This window comes from Sus scrofa, chromosome 7 (genome assembly GCF_054392235.1).
Source record: "Sus scrofa isolate SSC_HxYL_T2T_F1_AM1 chromosome 7, Sscrofa_HxYL_maternal_Yorkshire_Landrace_v2.0, whole genome shotgun sequence".
Lineage (NCBI taxonomy): Eukaryota > Metazoa > Chordata > Mammalia > Artiodactyla > Suidae > Sus > Sus scrofa.
Window position 1 is genome coordinate 23,736,073 of NC_139389.1, and position 19,290 is coordinate 23,755,362.

The 19,290-nt window shown below is 39.2% G+C and overlaps 1 protein-coding gene across 1 annotated transcript; it reads right to left on the bottom strand.

Moving 5' to 3' along the window:
* Positions 1 to 3,251: 3,251 nt before the first annotated feature.
* Positions 3,252 to 4,190, bottom strand: LOC146401355 (olfactory receptor 2B6-like). The gene has a single exon (XM_084970345.1). It carries the CDS (start codon positions 4,188 to 4,190, stop codon positions 3,252 to 3,254), a length of 939 nt encoding a protein of 312 aa, XP_084826471.1.
* Between the last annotated feature and the right edge of the window lie 15,100 nt (positions 4,191 to 19,290).

Below are 19,290 nucleotides of genomic sequence, written 5' to 3' on the forward strand. Positions count from 1 at the left end.
TCACTAGTTGGATTTGTTTCCGCTGCACCACAGTGGAACTCCTGTAAGACGGTTTTTGAACCAGAATTGTGATTTGCACTTACTTGAATCATCTCCCTTAGAGCAGGGTGCACTTCTGCCTTGCAGGTAGTTTTGCCATGCAGACCTGAGGACACCTCTCGTGAGAACAAAATCATGGGTAAGCCTTTTTGATTTCTTCCTTAAAGACAATCTCAAATACATGTTTGCATTTGTAGTATCTTTAGAGCTAGAGGTTAAAAGATTTTGCCGCTTTCCATTTATTCTTCAGGCAAGACATGCTTGGTTGGGAGAAGAAGAAAAGATTTTGGCTAACTTCCTTGCAAAGGCAATCTTGAGATTGTTCATGCAACCTATCAAGGATAGAATAGAGTATACTCCCACCTTCGCATGTAATATGAAACTTCCTTCGGCAGAGCTTCTCAGTGGATAATGACAGTATTCTTCATGCTGGAATATACTGAACATATATGACTTGGAAATGTGAAGCAGTCTCGTACAAACGGCATGTTTCTGTGGCTTTTCCCTGCCACTACCCTCAACATTCTTTATCCTTAAATTTTTTGGTGTATTCCCTTAGGAAGTCCCAATATTTCAGAGTCTGGAAAACACTCACAATTCTGAAATTAGTTGTCTTTACAGGCCTTCAAGATGAAGAAGCAGTCAGAATAGCTCTTAACTGTCTCTTAACTAAGCTTTTGACACAAATCTTGCTGGGTTTTTCCCTCCAAACTAAAAATTACCAATGCCTCTGTGTTTAAGACTAGGTTAGACAAAGGATGTCTTTAATGAAAATGATTAGAGATATTATTTCACATCACAAAATTTTCATTTGTATTGCTCTCTCTGTGTGTGTGTGTGTGTGTGTGTAAAATTAAAAAACCCATTTGGCAACCAGCCACCAATCAGGCAAATTGTAAAATTATTTAGAATTTTTTCCAAACTGTATATACCAAAGTCTATTTGTCTCAAGAACTGGACCAAGCATCAGATGATTTTTTTTTTCAAATGGCTGCACCTGCAGCATATATAAGTTCCCAGGCTGTGGTTGAATTGGAGCTGCAGCTAGGTCCTGTGCCCAGCCACAGCAGTACCAGATGCATCTGCAACCTATGGCTCAGCTTCTGGCAATTCTGGGTCCTTATGCTGAGTGAGGCCAGGGATCAAACCTTTATCCTCATAGAGACATTGGGTCCTTAACCCACTGAGCCACAACGGGAACTCCAGATGATCTTTTTTTTTTTTTTTAAATTAAAAATTAGATATGGGTTGGAGTTCCCGTCGTGGCTAAATTGGTTAACAAATCTGACTAGGAACCATGAAGTTGCAGGTTTGATCCCTGGCCTTGCTCAGTGGGTTAAGGATCCGGCATTGCCGTGAGCTGTGGTGTAGGTTGCAGACGTGGCTCAGATCCCGCGTTGCTGTGGCTCTGGTGTAGACCGGTGGCTACAGCTCTGATTTGACCCCTAGCCTGGGAACCTCCATATGCTGCCGGAGCAGCCCAAGAATGGCAAAAAGACAAAAAAAAAAATTAGATATAGGTCACAATTGGTTCTTCTTTGGAAGAACATGCCATTTTCCATTAATAGTTTGCTTAGATTTTGATTGTACCAGAATGCATGTCAGAAAAGTTCAAATGATTCTTGTTTTTCTTACCTGGTAATGTCTTCACTACACAACACTGTTGATTTCTCATCATATTAATTCAGTATCAAGTAACAATAAAATCCTTTATTTGCTTAAAAACATAACTAATTTTTTGATGAAGTTTTAGGTTGAGTATGAATCCTAGAACTAAGTTTATTTTTGTAACTAAGGTACTTTTACCTTTTAATGATACAGATTCTGAGCATCAGAGAGCTACTTGTGTTTGTTGAAGTAATCAGTTGCTTTCCATTCTAGAAATATCAATTGTTTCTTTCTCATAATGATTCTTGCACTTTTTCAGAAGGCATTCCTGGCTGTTACCATCATGCGCCAAATGTTTACATGTTGTGGTTCGTTATTATATCACTAATTTTCTCTTACTGATTCAGAAGGTTCATGCTTATGCTCTTTAACAGAAATGTTAAGAAACTTATGCACATATTTTGCCCACCTATTTAATTTATTTTAATATTTAAGAATACATTTTAAGGTTTTTAGGTAAATATTCAAACCCTGTATACTTTTTTTAAAAACAAGACCCACAATGAGTCTTTAAGGAAGCAGTAGCATCTCCATAAGTTGAGGCTGATAGTCTCATGAGACTCCTGGTTGGTCTAAGGTTTATTTATTTATTTTTTCTTTTATTTATTTATTTATTTATTTATTTATTGAATTTATTACATTTATTGTTGTACAATGATCATCACAATCCAATTTTATAGGATTTCCATCCTGTGACCCCAGTGCATCCTCCCACCCCCTGAACTGTCTCCTTTGGAAACCATACGTTTTTCAAAGTCTGCGAGTCAGTATCTGCTCTGCAAAGAAGTTCATTGTGTCCTTTTTTCAGATTCCACATGTCAGTGAAAGCATTTGATGTTGGTGTCTGATTGTCTGACTGACTTCACTTAGCATGATAATTTCTAGGTCCGTCCATGTTGCTAAAAATGCCAGTATTTCGTTCCTTAATGGCCGAGTAATATTCCATTGTGTATATGTACCATATCTTCTTGATCCACTCCTCTGTTGATGGGCATTTAGGTTGTTTCCATGTCTTGGCTATTGACAAGAGTGCTGCAATGAACATCAGAGTACACTTGTCTGCGAGTCATGGTTTTCCTTGGATAGATGCCCAGTGGTCTAAGGTTTAGAGTGTCTCACTCTGAATGCCCAGTGGCAGCGTGCTGCCCTCTTAGACATGGCCAATGTTGCAGAAAGTGGTGGAATATTTCTTAAGGGACACTGTCATAGGAAATCCACTGATGAATAGTTGCCGTGATGACTAGCTTGAACGAATGGGTTTATATTATTACTTTATTCACTTCTTAACACCATTAGAATTTTAGTGTGTGCCACCAGAATAGAACTCTTTTTAATACATTTCCACAAACAGTGCCCTTATGGGTGCATTATTAGCGAAGTGTCCCCTTGGTCTAAGAGCATTAGAAAGAACATGAGAAACAGGACACAGAACAAGAAGACCCTGTGCCATGATCTGGGGAAGTATGAGACAAGAATGATTTGTCAGAGAAACTCCTATATACCTACTCACTTGTTAAAGAATGTCATTTGATGTCTGCGAACTATCACTTGGAAGTGAAAACGCTCCTCACCAGGTTGCCCCAGGCACCCTTTACATCCTTGTTCCTCAGAGTGTAGATGAAAGGGTTGAGTGTAGGAGTCACCACTCCATAGAAGAGAGCCATGAACTTGGGCTGGTCCCTAGAGATGGAGGAAGGGGGCTGAAGGTACATGCTAATGCCTGGACCAAAAAGGAAGAAAACTACAATGAGATGGGAGGAACATGTGCCAAAGGCTTTTTTTCTTCCCTCCGAAGATTTAATCTTAAATACAGCATGTCCGATAGAAGCATAGGAAGCAAGAATGAAGCATAGTGGCACAGCTAACATGAAAATGCAAACCACAGAGAGTGTGAGCTCATTGGAGCCCTTCTCACCACAGGCTGCCTTTATCAGAACAGGAATCTCACATATCAAGTGATCCAGTGTGTTGTGACCACACAGTGGTAAGTGTAATGTGACAGTGGCCTCTGAGACAGCGTAGGTCATTCCACCCAGCCACACAGTGGCCACCAGTAGGATACAGGTGCACCGATTCATGATGAGGGTGTAGTGCAGAGGCTTGCAGATGGCCACGTAGCGATCAAAAGACATAATAGCCAAAAGCAGACTTTCTGTGCCTCCCATTATGTGGAAGAAATAAAGCTGAATGGCACAGCCCAGATAGCTGATTGTCTTCTTCGATCGTCTCAGGTGAAACAGCATCTGAGGGACAATGCTTGTGGTGTAGCACATGTCCAGAAAGGAGAGGTTGGTGAGGAAGAAATACATGGGGCTGTGCAGACGGGAGTCTAAGGTGGACACCAGAATGATGGCTATGTTTCCCACCATGGCCATGGGGTATGTTAGAAGCAGAATAATGAACAGAGGAAGCTCCAGCCAGGAACGATCTGCAAAGCCTAGTAGAATAAACTCTTCTGGATGGCTTTTGTTAATTCGTTCCATTATCTGCAGTTTGCTTCCCCTGTATCAGAGCAGTGGCAGGAAAGGTAGAAAGATTTTGAGAAATGACAAACACAATTGTGTATAGTGGGAGTATATGCACACAATTAAGCATCCATTCGTAGAAGATTGGGTGCAGTCACTTGGGTGGGTAGGGGAGGATAATTAAAAGATGTGACACCAGGGGACTTAATTTCTCCTCATGACCCTACAGCATAAAGACAGCTACCTTAAGCAAGTAACCAAAACTTTCTGAAATGGAATCTAGTACTCTGTGTGATAAAGATGACAATGAGCATGTCCTTGGGCTCTGGTAAGGATTGAATGCCAAGCAGAAGCGACTGTGTTTCAGATGCTCCAAAGTAATGTTCTTTCATCCCTTGGTTTGCAGAAATACCAGCTAAGTTTATTGGTTCCTACCTTCAGGTGCCCGATAAATAGATGTGGCTGGGTCTTAGGAATCAGATAGGTCTTTTTCAGAATCCCTGCTGCAAGGCCTTACTGAAATGTTAAGAAGAGTGAAAGGGTGGAGTTAGCTCTAGGACAAGGAGGAGGTGGAGAGAACCTAGCCCTAGCCCTTAGTTATCATCTAGATAGGCTTGTGCAGATGCAGGTTGAATTATTACATCATCCCCATGGGGACTAAGAAGGCTTTTACAGTTTAAATCCATCTTGGTCATTTAGAATTGAGCAAGAAACGTAAACCTTTAGATGACAGCTTGCTGAAGTATAAACTGAGAGACTTTAGCTATAAATATGTTTCTCCCAACTCAAACATTTGTTGTTGGTGTCCCTTTTCTTGCATAACTACTTTGTTGAAACCAGGCCATTGATTGTTCATGTCAGAATTTATTATCTATCTTGTAGGAGTTTTTCTTTATCCCGGGGGCTTATCTTGTTTTTAGGTAAGGCCTTGGCCTGTTATCAACAGCTTACTTACTTATATGTAGCTACAAATACGACATTTATGTCCAGGGAACTGGAACAGGAGGAAAGTATTTCCACTGAGGACCAGAGAATCATTGGTTTAGAGGCAGCAGATTACATTTGTAGGCTGGCAAAGCACAGTTTTCACATACTTTGTTTCTCTGAGTCCTCAAGTCCATCGTGTGAGGTGTCACATCGAACGCCCCTGGGCTAAGATATTATTTTGATTCCAAAAGAACCCTAGGTCTGTTGTGCACAGTGAGATAATATAATAATAATTCCAGCTAATCCTTAATGAGCCTTGTGTGCCAAACACTACAGTAAACCTTTCAGACTCATGAATCATCTAGTACCTATCCCCAAACCTTATGACAAAGGAAATGTTAGTATCTGAATTGTAAGATACTGTTAATCATTCATCCCAGTTGTCTGCTAATGACTAGGGAGGATCTAAAGATCAAAAAGCCATGAATCCCTTAAATGAGGTATTGAGATGGTGAGACTATAAATCCAGTTTTCAGGGTTCCGTAGATGTATAGCTAAGCTCTAAAATTCTATGCTCGAACTCTGCTCTTTTCCATGTCATTCTCCTGGTGTTTCATTACTTTCAATTCTCTGATATCATGACATTTTGTCCAATTTTTCATCTACTTCCAGTGATTTTCCTTCCCTACATAGGGGACTATGTATCTGTGCATATTTTTTATGGCTTCGGCATTGCCCAAAGTGTGCAGCCATTCCCAGGTCAGAAGTCAAACCTGAGCCACAGCAGAGACCTAAGCCACAGCAGTGACAATGCTCAATGATGGGTCTTTATCCAAAAGGCAGCCAGGGAACTCTGTTTGACTATTTAAAGTCCCTTGTCTCTCCAGCTCCACTAACATTTTCATTCTAGTGTATCTTTTTTTTTTTTTTTTTTTTTTTTTTTTGCCACACCAATGGCATGTGGAACTTCCCAGGCCAGGCATTCAACCCATACTGCAGTTTTGGCTTTGCCACATCTGCAGCAGTGTGGGAACCTGAAGCTGCTGTGCCACAAGGGAACTTCTCTAGTGTATCTTTTTGTACATCATTTCTCATCACACAGCATTTTATTTATATGGACAGGGACTTTTAAGTTATGTGTAGGAAAATGTTATAGAAGAAAGGAGAGGTTTTTCTCTGACTTCAAAATGTCTGGAGAAATCAGGTGGATGGGTCAACCCATCAGATTTCTACTGCATATTTTAAAAGTTCACATGATTGGATGAAGGCTACACACTTCCTTTAGGTATTTAATACCTTTCAGGAATAGTGTTTGTTCAAGTTTACATGCCTTTAAGATGGGTTTAAGTGATAGCCTGATAGAATCTGATTACAAAAAAATTCTAGTTGCTCTCTATAGGCACCAAACTAGTTCCAAAAAGTTTAGAAAGACTCTCTCCCAGCAATGAAATGCTTTCTTAATTCCCAGTATATATTTGTTACTATGATATACACACATTCCAACCTTCCCTAAAAATGGATAGTTTTTAAAATGGGTCTTTTGACTTACCTTATGTTGATAACTATAGTTTAAGCAGCAAAAGGAATTATGAAGGAACACAGCTGAATTGTTCCAACTTTCAGAGAAAGACAGAGAACCCTAGAGTACACAGATGAATATTTATGAATAATCTTTGGAAGTGTGTTTTCCATTTCATAAAATGCTGCCCCAAAGAAAAAAAACCCAGATTAGGAAGACAATCGTAGATAATATCCAGAGTGCTTTGCAGACGTGCAATTTATTTTATTCCTGAGACTCTTGGGCATTATTTTCAAACAGCCCATTTATGCTTATCCCAGATGAGTCAGCAGGCAAACTTCCTTGGGACAGAGTTCTCCATGGAAATGCTTCTGATGTACAGTTAATTACCTCCTGAATATCGGTTGGTAGCAAGTCTCCTTTCTTGTTAATTTGGTTTAGAATAAACTCATTTGATTTCTGAGAGCACTGGAAACTACTTTTATTATTTAATTCATTTATTTCTCTTTTTAATGTTTCTTTTACTGTCATGATTTTTTAAAGTGAAGCATAATTGACATGCAACAATACATTATTTTCAGGTGTACAATGTCATGATTTGACATTCCTATACCCTGCAACGTGGTAACAGTAAATTTAGCCACCATCGGTCACTATACAAAGTTAAAATTTTGTTTTAAAAATTTTAACTTTTGTTAAAAAAATTCTGTTTTTTTCCTTTTTTTAATTAAAATTTTTATTTTTTATAATGATTGCTATTTTTTCCACTAGGGCTGATTCACAGTGTTCTGTCACTTTTCTGCTGCACAGCAAGGTGACCCAGTCACACATACATGTATCCATTCTTTTTTCTCACATTATCATGCTTCATCCCAAGTGCCCAGACATAGTCCCCAGTGCTAGACAGCAGGATCCCATTGCTTCTCCATTCCAAAGGCTATCGTTTGCATCTATTAACCCCCAATTCCCAGTCCCTCCTACTCCCTCCCTGTCCCCCCCAGCAAGCACAAGTCTGTTCTCCAAGTCCATGATATTCTTTTCCGTGGAAAAGTTCATTTGTGCCGTATGTTAGATTCCAGGTGTAAGTGACATCATATGGTATTTGTCTTTCTCTTTGTGACTTAACTTCACTTGGTATGAGAGTCTCTAGTTCCATCCATGTTGCTGCAAATGGCCTCATTTTGTTCTTTTTTATGGCTGAGTAGTAGTCCGTTGTGTATCTATACCACATCTTCCTAATCCAATCATCTGTCAATGGACATTTGGGTTGTTTCCATGTCTTGGCTATTGTGACTAGTGCTGCAGTGAACATGCAGGGCGTGTGTCTTTTTCAAGGAAAGTTTTGTCCAGATATATGCCCAAGAGTGGGACTGCGGGGTCATATGATAGTTGTATGTATAGTTTTCTAAGGTACCTCCACACCGTTCTCCATAGTGGTTGTACCAGCTTACATTTCTTGCCAACAGTGCAGGAGGGTTCTCTTTTTCTCCACACCCTGTCCAGCATTTGCTATTTGTAGACTTATTGATGATGGCCATTCTGACAGGCGTGAGGTGATATCTCATAGTAGTTTTGATTTGCACTTCTCTCATAATCAGTGATGTTGAGCATGTTTTCATGTGCCTGTTGGCCGTCTGTATATCTTCTTTGGAGAAATGTGTATTTAGGTCTTTTGCCCATTTTTCCATTGGGTTGTTGGCTTTTTTGCTGTTGAGTTGTATAAGTTGTTTGTACATTTTGGAGATTAAGCCCTTGTCAGTTGCATCATTTGACACTATTTTCTCCCATTCTGTAAGTTGCCTTTTTTTTATGGTTTCCTTTGCTGTGCAAAAGCTTGTCATTTTGATTAGGTTCCATTGGTTTATTTTGGCTTTTATTTCTGATGCTTTGGGAGACTGCCCTGAGAAAACATTTGGAAGGTTGATATCAGAGAATGTTTTGTGTATGTTCTCTTCTAGGAGTTGATGGTGTCTTGTCTTATATTTAAGTCTTCAAGCCATTTTGGGTGTATTTTTGTGCGTGGTGTGAGGGTGTGTTCCAGTTTGGCTGATTTGCATGCAGCTGTCCAGGTTTCCCAGCAATGCTTGCTGAAAAGGCTGTCTTGTTCCCATTTTATCTTCTTGCCTCCTTTGTCAAGGATTAATTGACCGTAGGTGTCTGGGTTTATTTCTGGGTTCTCTATTCTGCTCCATTGGTCTGCCTGTCTGTTGTGGTACCAGTACCACACCGTCTTGATGACTGTGGCTTGTAATGTTACCTGAAGTCTGGGAGAGCGATGCCTCCTGCTTGGTTTTCGTTCCTCAGGATTGCTTGGGCAATTCTGGGTCTTCTGTGGTTCCGTATAAACGTTTGGATAGTTTGTTCTAGTTCTGTGGAAATGCCATGGGTAATTTGATAGGGATTGCATTGAACCTGTCGATTGCTCTGGGTAGTATGGCCATTCTTACAATATTAGTTTTTCCAACTCAGGAGCATGGACTATCTTTCTATTTCTTTGACTCCTCTTTAATTTCCTTGATTAATGTTTTATAGTTCTCAGGAGGTAAGCTTTTGCCTCGTTGGTCAGGTTTCTTCCCAGGTATTTGATTTTTGGGGTGCAATTTTAAAAGGTATTGTATTTTTGTATTCCTTTTCTAATATTTCATTGTTGATGTACAGAAATGCGACTAGTTTCTGAATGTTAATCTTATATTCTGCTACTTTGCTGAATTTGTTGATCAGTTAGAGTAGTTTTAGGGTTGAGTCCTTAGGGTTTTCTGTGTATAGTATCATGTCATCTGCATATAGTGACCATTTCACCTCTTCTCTTCCAATTTGGATACCTGTTGTTTCTTTTGTTTTTCTGATTGCTGTGCCTGGGACTTCCAATACTATGTTGAATAAATAGCGGTGGTGAGAGTGGGCATCCTTGTCTCGTTCCAGATTTTAGTGGGAAGGCTTTCAGCTTTTCTCCACTGAGTAATATATTTGCAGTGGGTTTGTCATAAATGGCTTCTAGTATGTTCCCTCTATACCCACTTTGGTGAGGGTCTTGATCATGAATGGATGTTGGGCTTTGTCAAATGCTTTCTCTGCATCTATTGAAATGATCATGTGGTTTTTGACTTTTCTTTTGTTAATGTGGTGTATGACATTGATTGATTTGCATATGATGAACCACCCTTGTGCACCTGGGAAGAATCCCACCTGGTCATGGTATATGATCTTTTTAATTTATTTTTTATTTTTATTTTTTTGTCTTTATGCCTTTCCTAGGGCCGCTCCCGTGACATATGGAGGTTCCCAGGCTAGGGGTTTAATCGGATCTGTAGCTGCCAGCCTATGCCCCCTATGTGGGATCCGAGCCGCGTCTGTGACCTACACCACAGCTCATGGCAACGCCGGATCCTCAACCCACTAAGCGAGGCTAGGGATCGAACCTGCAACCTCATGGTTCCTCGTTGGATTTGTTAACCACTGAGCCATGACGGGAACTCCCATGATCTTTTTAAAATGTTATTGGATTGGGTTGGCTAAGATTTTGTTGAGAATTTTGGAGTCTATAGTCATCAAAGATATTGGCCTCTAGTTTCTTTTTTGGTATCTTTGTCTCGTTTTGGAATTAAGATGATTGAGGTGTCATAGAATGTGTTTGGGAGTGTTCCTTCTTCAACATTTTGGAAAAGCTTAAGGAGGATGTGTATAAGTTCCTCTTTGTATGTTTGGTAGAATTCGCCTGTGAAGCCATCTGGTCCTGGACTTTTATCTGTAGGGAGTGTGTTTTACGACATATTCAATTTCCTTTTTAGTGATGGCTTTGTTCACTTGATCTGTTTCTTCTTGATTCAGTTTTGGTAACCTGTAAGTCTTGAGAAAGTTGTCCATTTCTTCTAGGTTGTCAAATTTGTTGGCATTCAATTGTTCGGAGTCTTCTCTTAGGGTTTTTTGTATTTCTGCCATATCCGTTGTGATGTCTCCTTTTTCATTTCTTATTTTGTTTATTTGGGTTTTTTCTCTCCTTCTCTTGGTGAGTCTGATCAGAGGTTTGTCAATTTTGTTTACCTTTTCAAAGTACAGCTCTTGGTTTTATTGATTTTTTTTAAATTAAAAAAAAAATCTCTATTTCACTGATTTCCTCTCTGATCTTTATGATTTCCTTTCTTCTGATGACTAGGTTTCTTTCGTTCTTCTTTTTCTCATTCATTTAGGTGATGGGTGAAGTTGTTAATTTGAGATTTTTCTTTTTGAGGAAGGCCTGTATTGCTATGAATTTCCTTCTGAGCACTGCTGTTGCAGCATCCCAGGGATTTTGAGTGGTTGTGTCTTCATTATCATTTATCTCAGCGTATTTTCTAATTTCTTCTTGATTTCCTTCTTGACCCATTGGTTTTTTAGTAGCATGTTGTTTAGTCTCCACATAGTTAGTTTTTTCTCTCTTCTTTTCATGTGCTTGATGTGTGCTTTCGTGCCATTGTGGTCAGAGAAGATACTTGAAATAATTTCTGTACTCTTAAATTTGTCGAGGTTAGCTTTGTGCCCCAGTATGTGGTCCCTCGTTGAGAATGTTCCATGTGCACTTGAGAAGAATGTATATTGTGATTTTTTTGGATGTAATGTCCTGAAAATGTCAATTAGGTCTAATTTTTCTGTTGTGTCATTTAGGATCTCTGTCGCCTTATTGATTTTCTGTCTAGAGGATCTGTCCATTGGTGTGGGTGGAGTGTTAATGTCTCCTACAAATACTGAATTCCCATCGACTTCTCCTCTTTGTCTACTAGTATTTGTTGTAGGTATCTGGGTGCTCCTATATTAGGGGCATCTATATTGATGATTGTAATATCCTCTTCTTGAATGGATCCTTTTCCCATTAAGTAGTGTCCTTCTTTGTCTTTCTTCATGGCCTTCGTTTTAAAGTCTATTTTGTCTGACACGAGGATTGCAACTGCTGCTTTCCTGTCTTGTCCATTGGCATGAAAAATCTTTTTCCATCCTCTCACTTTCAGTCTCTCTGTGTCCTTTGCCCTAAGGTGAGTCTCTTGTAGACAGCAGATTGAAGGTTTTGCTTTTGTATCCAATCTGCCACCCTGTGTCTTTGGATGGGAGCATTAAGTCCACTGACATTTAGGGTAATTATTGATAGATATATATTTGTTGCCATTTTAATCCTTGTTTTCCAGTTGATTCTATGTTTCTCCTTTCTTCCTTTCTTTTTTTGGTTGGATGATTTCTGCTTATTTTTTGCCCGAGTACTTTTCTTTTTAGTTTTTGTGAATGTGATGTTTGGTTTTGATTTGTGGCTGCCCTATTTTTAAAGTATGTTAACCCCTTCCCGCATCTGTTTGCTTTAGCCTGATAGTCATATAGGCTCAAACACATTGTGAAAAAAAAATCTATTTTTTCTTACTTTCCTTCCCCACATTCTATGATTGTGTAGTCCTGTTTTCTTTTTTTTAACATCTTCATATATATCTTTTTGCTGTTCCTTGTGTTTATCAGTGCTTTTACAGTAGCTTTTTTGTGTTGTTTTGGTTTTTAGAACTATGTGCAGGCTTATTCAGGTGACTGCTTTCCAATTGTGGTTTCCTCCATCCTAGGTTTCCTCCCAGGTTCGGCTCCTCAGCCTGTGGTTTTCGGCTCCCCGTCCTGTCCTGTGGTGCACCACTCCCTAGCCCTTCAGGCTGTCTCCATCCACCCAACCCTAGTCGTCTCCCTCAAACTGAACTCTGGAGCCTGAGTCTCAGTGACCAGCCTCCGCCCGAGCGTCTCGGGCTGTGCCATCTGGGGCACTGGTGCAGATGGTCTGTGTGGCTCTCACTCTGTTTTGCCCTCCTTAGTCCAGTTGCTCTGCTTTTCTCAGAGACTTTGAAGTTCCTCGGCTCTGCTGATCTCCCTGTCAATAAGGTGGCCTCCCAGGGTGTGGGTTCCTTTTCTCTTCCACAGCTACCTCTCAGGAGTGCTATTCCTGTCCTGATTCCTTCTGTCTCTCTCTCTCTCCTCCTGCTTTTTTCTACCCAGTTATGTGGAGGGTTTCCTGCCCTTTTTGGAGGTTTAAGTTTTTCTGCTAGCATTCAGTAGATGGTCTTTGTGAACTGTTCTACATGTAGATACGTTTTTTTGATGTGTTTTTCGGCGAAGGTGAGTGCAATGTCTTACCCCTTCGACATCTTTATCCTTCTCTAGAATCTCTGGACATTTAAATTAATTCTTCCAGTTCATGAGTGTAGAATATACTTGCATTTATTTGTGTGTTCTTCAGTTTCTTTCTTCAGTGTCTTTTATTTATTTTATTTTTTCAGGCCACACCAGCAGCACATGGAGGTTCCTAGGCTAGGGATCGAGTTGAAGCTGTACCCGCTGGCGTATGCCCCAGCCACACCAATGCCAAATCTGAGCAGCATCTGTGACCTACATCACAGGTCATGGCAATGCAGGATCCTTAACCCATGGGAGCGAGGCCAGGGATTGAACCTGCATCCTCGTGGATACTAGTCAGATTTGTTTCTGCTGAGCCACAATGGGAACTCCTCATCAGTATTTTACAGTTTTCAGTGAACTTGTTTTTCACCTCCTTGCTTAAATGTATTTCTAAGTATTTTATTCTTTTAGGTGCAGTGGTATATGGGGTTGCTTTCTTAATTGCTCTTTCTAGTAGTTGTTGGGCCACAATTTTAAATAGAGTTAAGTTAGACCAAAGCTAGTTTGAAGGTTGTGGAGAATTTCATGTGAATTTCTTGAATATCTTACATTGTTCATTTGTAGAATTCTCAAATAAGGTATAATATTTCTGGCCTTAAACAATAAATAAGGGGACACAAAAATGAGTTGAAGAGAGAAGAAAGAACCATAAGTGGTCTTTCCAGTGAGGAAGAATAAAATGACAGTAAAAATCCTTAAAATATTTAATAATTTCCTAATATCAAGACTAAGAGCCCGTCTTTTCTCTCTCTCACACACACACAAACACATAACATCCCACATAATAGTAGTCTGATTTGTGTACCAACATTAAGATTTAAAAGTTATCCACATAATCCATGAGTACATTACTTTGAAAAGCAAGTTCAAATGTACTGAATAACATGTACAAATAGTTACATCTCCCTTTAAACAGCCTCTCCCCATGGCCCATAATCTCACTGTCCTTTCTGTAAAGGAAACCACTAGTATCATGTGGGTGTGTATTGTTTCACTTTACAAGTGTGATGGGTATATTTCATTCTCTTTCATCCCTCACCCAGATCCCCTCTTTATCCCACTGTGTATGTTGTACTCTATGCTCTACTCAAGAGTCTGAATCAAAAGGAGTCCTTGGTATATAGCTTCCATTATAGTCAATGGGGGTCACCAGTTGAGGATTAGAGAAAGAGAGAACAGCTAGTTTGGTTTATTTTCCCTTGGCTCCCTCTCAGCTGGGACACATGAGGCAGCCTGTATTGCTCAAGCAAAAGTCATAGCTCTTGGAGATAGCTGTGTATTACGGTTTCTTTTTTTCTGGTTTCCAGTACCACTTCCCCACTTTGTTGCTTCAGGCCTTGGGTGTGTGACAGATGTCCACTGTGGCTAGTTCCAGGGTAGTACATGTACAGTACACATATAGATGCCCCTTGTTGGGGTTCTAAATCCTTCTCATGCCTTTGTTGATACTTCCTTTTTTCAACTTCCCTCATTTTCCCAGGTGGAGCGTGTCAACTATTTTATGCTGGGATTATAGCTGATATAACTCTCCATTTACAGACGGACCAAGATCATTCCATGCTTCACAACCTTTTTTTTTTTTTTTTGGTCTTTATATGGCTGCACCCGCAGCATATGGATGTTCCCAGGCTAGGGGTCAAATTGAAGCTATAGCTGCTGGCCTATGCCACAGCGACAGCAACGCCAGACCTGACCCATGTCTGTGACCCACACCACAGCTCACAGCAGTGCCAGATCCTTAACCCACTGAGCGAGGCCAGGGATTGAACCCGCAACCCCATGGTTCCTAGTCAGATTCGTTTTGGCTGCACCATAATGGGAGCTCCCATGCTTCAGAACTTTTGAAATCACCATTTCTCCTGCCTCAAATGCTCTTGGAGTTCCCGTTGTGGCTCAGTGGTGGAGGAATCCGACTAGGAACCATGAGGTTGTGGTTCCATCCATGCCCTTGCTCAGTGGGTTAAGGAACCAGCATTGCTGTGCACTGTGGTGTAGGTCCCAGACGCGGCTCGGATCCGCGTTGCTGTGGCTCTGGTGTAGGCTGGTGGCTACAGCTCTGATTGGACCCCTAGCCTGGGAACCTCCATATGCCGTGGGAGCGGCCGAAGAAATGGCAAAAAGGCAAATACATAAATAAATAAATAAATAAATAATAAAATGCTCTTTCCCTGATTTCATCCTGGCCAGCTCCTTCCTGTCTTTCAGTTTTGAGCTTAAAGATCCCTTCTAAGAACGGATACCCAAAATGAATTTACTTCCCAGTTTCTCTATAGCATAATCTTTTAAGTTTCATCAAAAGAGTAGTTTCTAAGTTATTTTACTTTCCAATTCTCTCTCTGAAAGATGTAAATTTTATGACAATAGTAGCTCAAAAATTCTAGTGAAATTATTATTATAGACATGATTTTTATAGACATACATGCACACATATTTTCGATGGCACAGAAATTGTCAAAATCAATAATTTAAAAAAGATACATATTTTTACAAATCTCTGATATGCTTTTGCTGCCTTCTATATGCTTTGGTATGTTTTGTTTCTGTTTTTATTATTCCCAAATTAGTTGGTAATTTCCCTTGTAATTTCTTCTGAGACATTTATTATTTGGAAGTGCATTGTCTAATTTCTCTGTACTCATGTTTCTCAACATTTTTGTTATCCATTGTATCTCATTCTGTTTTGTTTAGAGGACATACTTTCAGTCATTTTACCTTTTTTGGGGGGGCTGCACCTATGGCATATGGGAGTTCCCAGTCTAGGGATAGAATTGAAGCTGCAGCTGCCAGGCCTACCCAACCTACAGCACAGCTCACAGCAACACCGGATCCTTAACCCACTGAGCAGGGCCAAGGATCGAACCCTCATCCTCATGGATAGTAGTCGGGTTTGTTACCACTGAGCTACTGTGGGAACTCCACTTTCAGTCATTTTAAATTTATTGTAACTTGTTTCATGGCCTGACCAATGATCGATTCTGTAGAATATTCCATATGCAATGAGAAATATGTATATTCTGCTTTTGTTGGGTGAAGTGTTCTGTAGATGTCTGTTAGTTTTATTTTGTTTATATTGTTCACATCTCTCTTTCCTTGCTGATAGTCTGTCTAATTGTTCTATCCATTGTTTTAAGTGGGGCATTGAGGTTCAACAGTTATTGTGGAGTTATCTATTTCTCCAGTTAGTTCTGTTACTTTTCATGGTATGTATTTTGGCAGTCTTTTATTAGATGCCATATCTATCCATATCTTCTGGATGGATAGATCAAATGTAACATTATAAATTTTTTTTGACTGTAATAACAATTCTTGTCTTTATGTCTATATTTTCTGATATCCACAAAACTGTTAGTGCTCTCTTTTTTTGCTTTATTTATTAATTTTTTGGAGTACAGATGTCTCAGAATATTATAGAAGTTTCAGGTGTACAGCATAGTGATTCACTACTTTTATAGGTTATATGCTATTAAAATTGTTGCAAGATAATGGCTATAATTCTCTGTGTTAGACAATAAAACCTGGGTTTCTTATCTATTTTATAGGTAGTAGTTTGTATCTATTAATCTCATACCCCTCTCTTGCCCCTCCCCTCTTCCCTCTTTTCACTGGGAACCACTAGTTTGTTCTCTGCATTTGTGAATCTGTTTTTGTTTTCTTAAATACGTTCATTTTTTTTTATTTTTTAAGATTCCATATATAAATGATAGCGTGGAGTGTTTGTAAATATGTCACATCAATATGTCTTCTTTATCTCCTTTATCCATTCAAGTGTTGATGCACACTAAGTGGGCACCCATATCTCAGCTATTGTTAATAATGCTGCTCTGAACATTAGGGTGCCTGTATCTTTTCAAATTCATGTCTTTGTTTTCTTTAGGTATCTACCCAGAAATGGAATTGCTGGATCATGTGGTCGTTCTATTTTTGGTTTTTTGAGAAATCTCCGTAATGTTTTCCATAATGGCTGCACCAATTTACATTTCTACCAAGAAAGGACAAGGGTTTCCTTTTCTCCATATCCTCACCAATATGTGTTATTTGTGTGGTTTTTGATTATTAACATTCTAGTAGATATGAGGTGATATCTCATTGTAGTTTTGTTTTACATTTATCTAATAATTAGTGATGTTGAACATCTTTCAATGTGCCCGATAGCCACGTATATGTCTTCTTTGGAACAATGTCTTTTCGGATCTTCCACCCATTTCTGGATTGTTTGTTTTTTTGATATTGAGTTGTATGAGCTTTTTATATATTTTGGCTCTTAGCCCCTTATTCATCGTATCATATAGGCTTGAGTATTGTCTTCTATTCAGTAGGTGGTCTTTTTTTGTAGATCATTTTCTTTGCTATGCAAAAGCTTTTAAGTTTAATTAGTCCTATTTGTGTGTTTTTGGTTTTATTCCTTTTGCCTTAGCATGTGGATCCAAAAAGAATTGCTATGATTTATGTCATTAGAATGTTCTGCCTATGTTCTAGAGTCTTATGGTTTCAGGTCTTACGTTAAGGTCTTTAATCTATTTGGAGTTTGTTTTTGTATAGGATGTGGAGAAATGTTTTAATCTTATTATTTTACATGCAATTGTCCAGTTTTGGATCTTTTGAAGACTATAAAACTTATCAAAATTAGTAAGGGAAACAAAAAGGATTGTGCTGTAAAATTGTTATTAACTTTCTTTTTTTCTTTGTTGCTGTTAGGGCCACACTTGTGGCATATGGAATTTCCCAGGCTAGGAATTGAATTGGAGTCCCAGCTGCTGGCTTATGCCACAGCCACAGCACTGGGCTATCTTAGCTGTGTCTGTGACCCACCCCACAGCCCATGGCAATGCTGGATCCTTAACCCATCGAGTGAGGCCAAGGATCGAACCTCCATCCTCATGGACACCAGTGGGGTTCGTTACTGCTGAGCCACGACTGGAACTCCCAACTTGCTTTAATTTTTAAAAATCATTCATTTTTCTTGATTAATCAACATATTTATAAATAATAATCTCTAATGCATGCAGATAATTCCTGCCTATTTCTGTAGCATAATTGTTAATTAGTTATTTTTTGCATGTTCAGATTATTTTTATCCTTTATTAATGGCACATAGATCTAAATACAAACCACAGTGTATTAAGTTTCGGTCTTCAGTGAATCAGACAGCTTTTGCTGAAATGGGCATATCTGGCAAAACAGACATCTCGGTCATTAGTAACCATCACTACTATCCCCTGGCTGTAGAATTATCACATCTTCTTTTTCTTTTCCAGCCTTATTGAGATGAAATCGACAAACAAAATTGTGAAGACTTAAGGTGTATAATGTGATGATACATATATCAAATATATATCCCTCGATGTATGTATCCACTGTGAGATGACCACCACGATCGAGTTAAGTTCATTGCTCACATGGTATCTTTTGTGTATGTGTGTGGTCAGAAGAGTTAAGATCCGTTCTGTTAGCAAACTTCAAGTACATAATTCAGTGTTATTAACTACCGTCACCATGCTGTGTGTTAGATCCCCAGAACTCATTCATCCTATGCTGTAGGTTGTCACGGTAGCTGTCACAGTTCTCCATTCCTTGTCCTATACCCACTGCTATGTGGGTAGCTGAGAATCTCTCATAGATCACAGCACCTCCCTGAGAACGAAACGTTCAAAGCCAAGGTAATGTTCCTATAGATGCCTCAAGCGACTAGACTGTGTTATAACGATGTCCATTTATCTTAAGAGCAAGTTTTCGGATGATTTCCAAATGTATTTGGTCAGGATTCATCTGTACCTATGTAAATCTGTACCTGAAAATGTTTAAAATTATTTATATTATTTAGTGTTAGTTCAGTTTTCTTCTTCCATCCTTGAATTTAAATAGGAGTTCTCCTTCTTTTGAAAAACATTTTCACCATGAGGAATCTTGGTGAAAATTTCCCCTAATTTTCCTTTAATAGTCTGCAACAGATATTTCTGATGTGTTTTTTTGTTTTTTTTTTTTGGTGCCCAAACCTGGGATGAACCAGGGACCTTTTGGATTACTTTTAAATTCTTAATAATTTTCTTTTTTTTGGATGTTTACATATTTTTACAGTACACACAACTCAAAAAGGAACTATTTAACTCTATGTCGTCTACCAATAATTAAGACTGAAGAATTTTGAAACCTTTTTATGGAAGGAAGTAATGCACATTACAGAGCTAATAGGGCATAAAGAGCCATGTGAGACACACATATGTGGAAGCAGTACCCCAGTGACCACCGCAGAATTCATACGGACCCCTCAGGGGCTAGAAAATACCGAAGAGTTTAGAGTGAGAACTTGTTAGGCTTCTGAGATATAATCTGGCAATTTGTGCTTTTAGCCTATACTTTAGCCTAAATGGGAACATTTTGGGAAACCTGTCTAGTGTTGGACTCATCTATTAAAATTCTTTGGTATCCAACTTCCTTCCAGAATTTGGTAATGAGAACTTTAACTGTGAGTACAGAGGGATCTCCAAAATAACAATCACT

Coding starts and splice junctions, on each gene's coding strand:
- LOC146401355 (XM_084970345.1), bottom strand. CDS start 4,190: ATGGAACGAATTAACAAAAGCCATCCAGAAGAGTTTATTCTACTAGGC.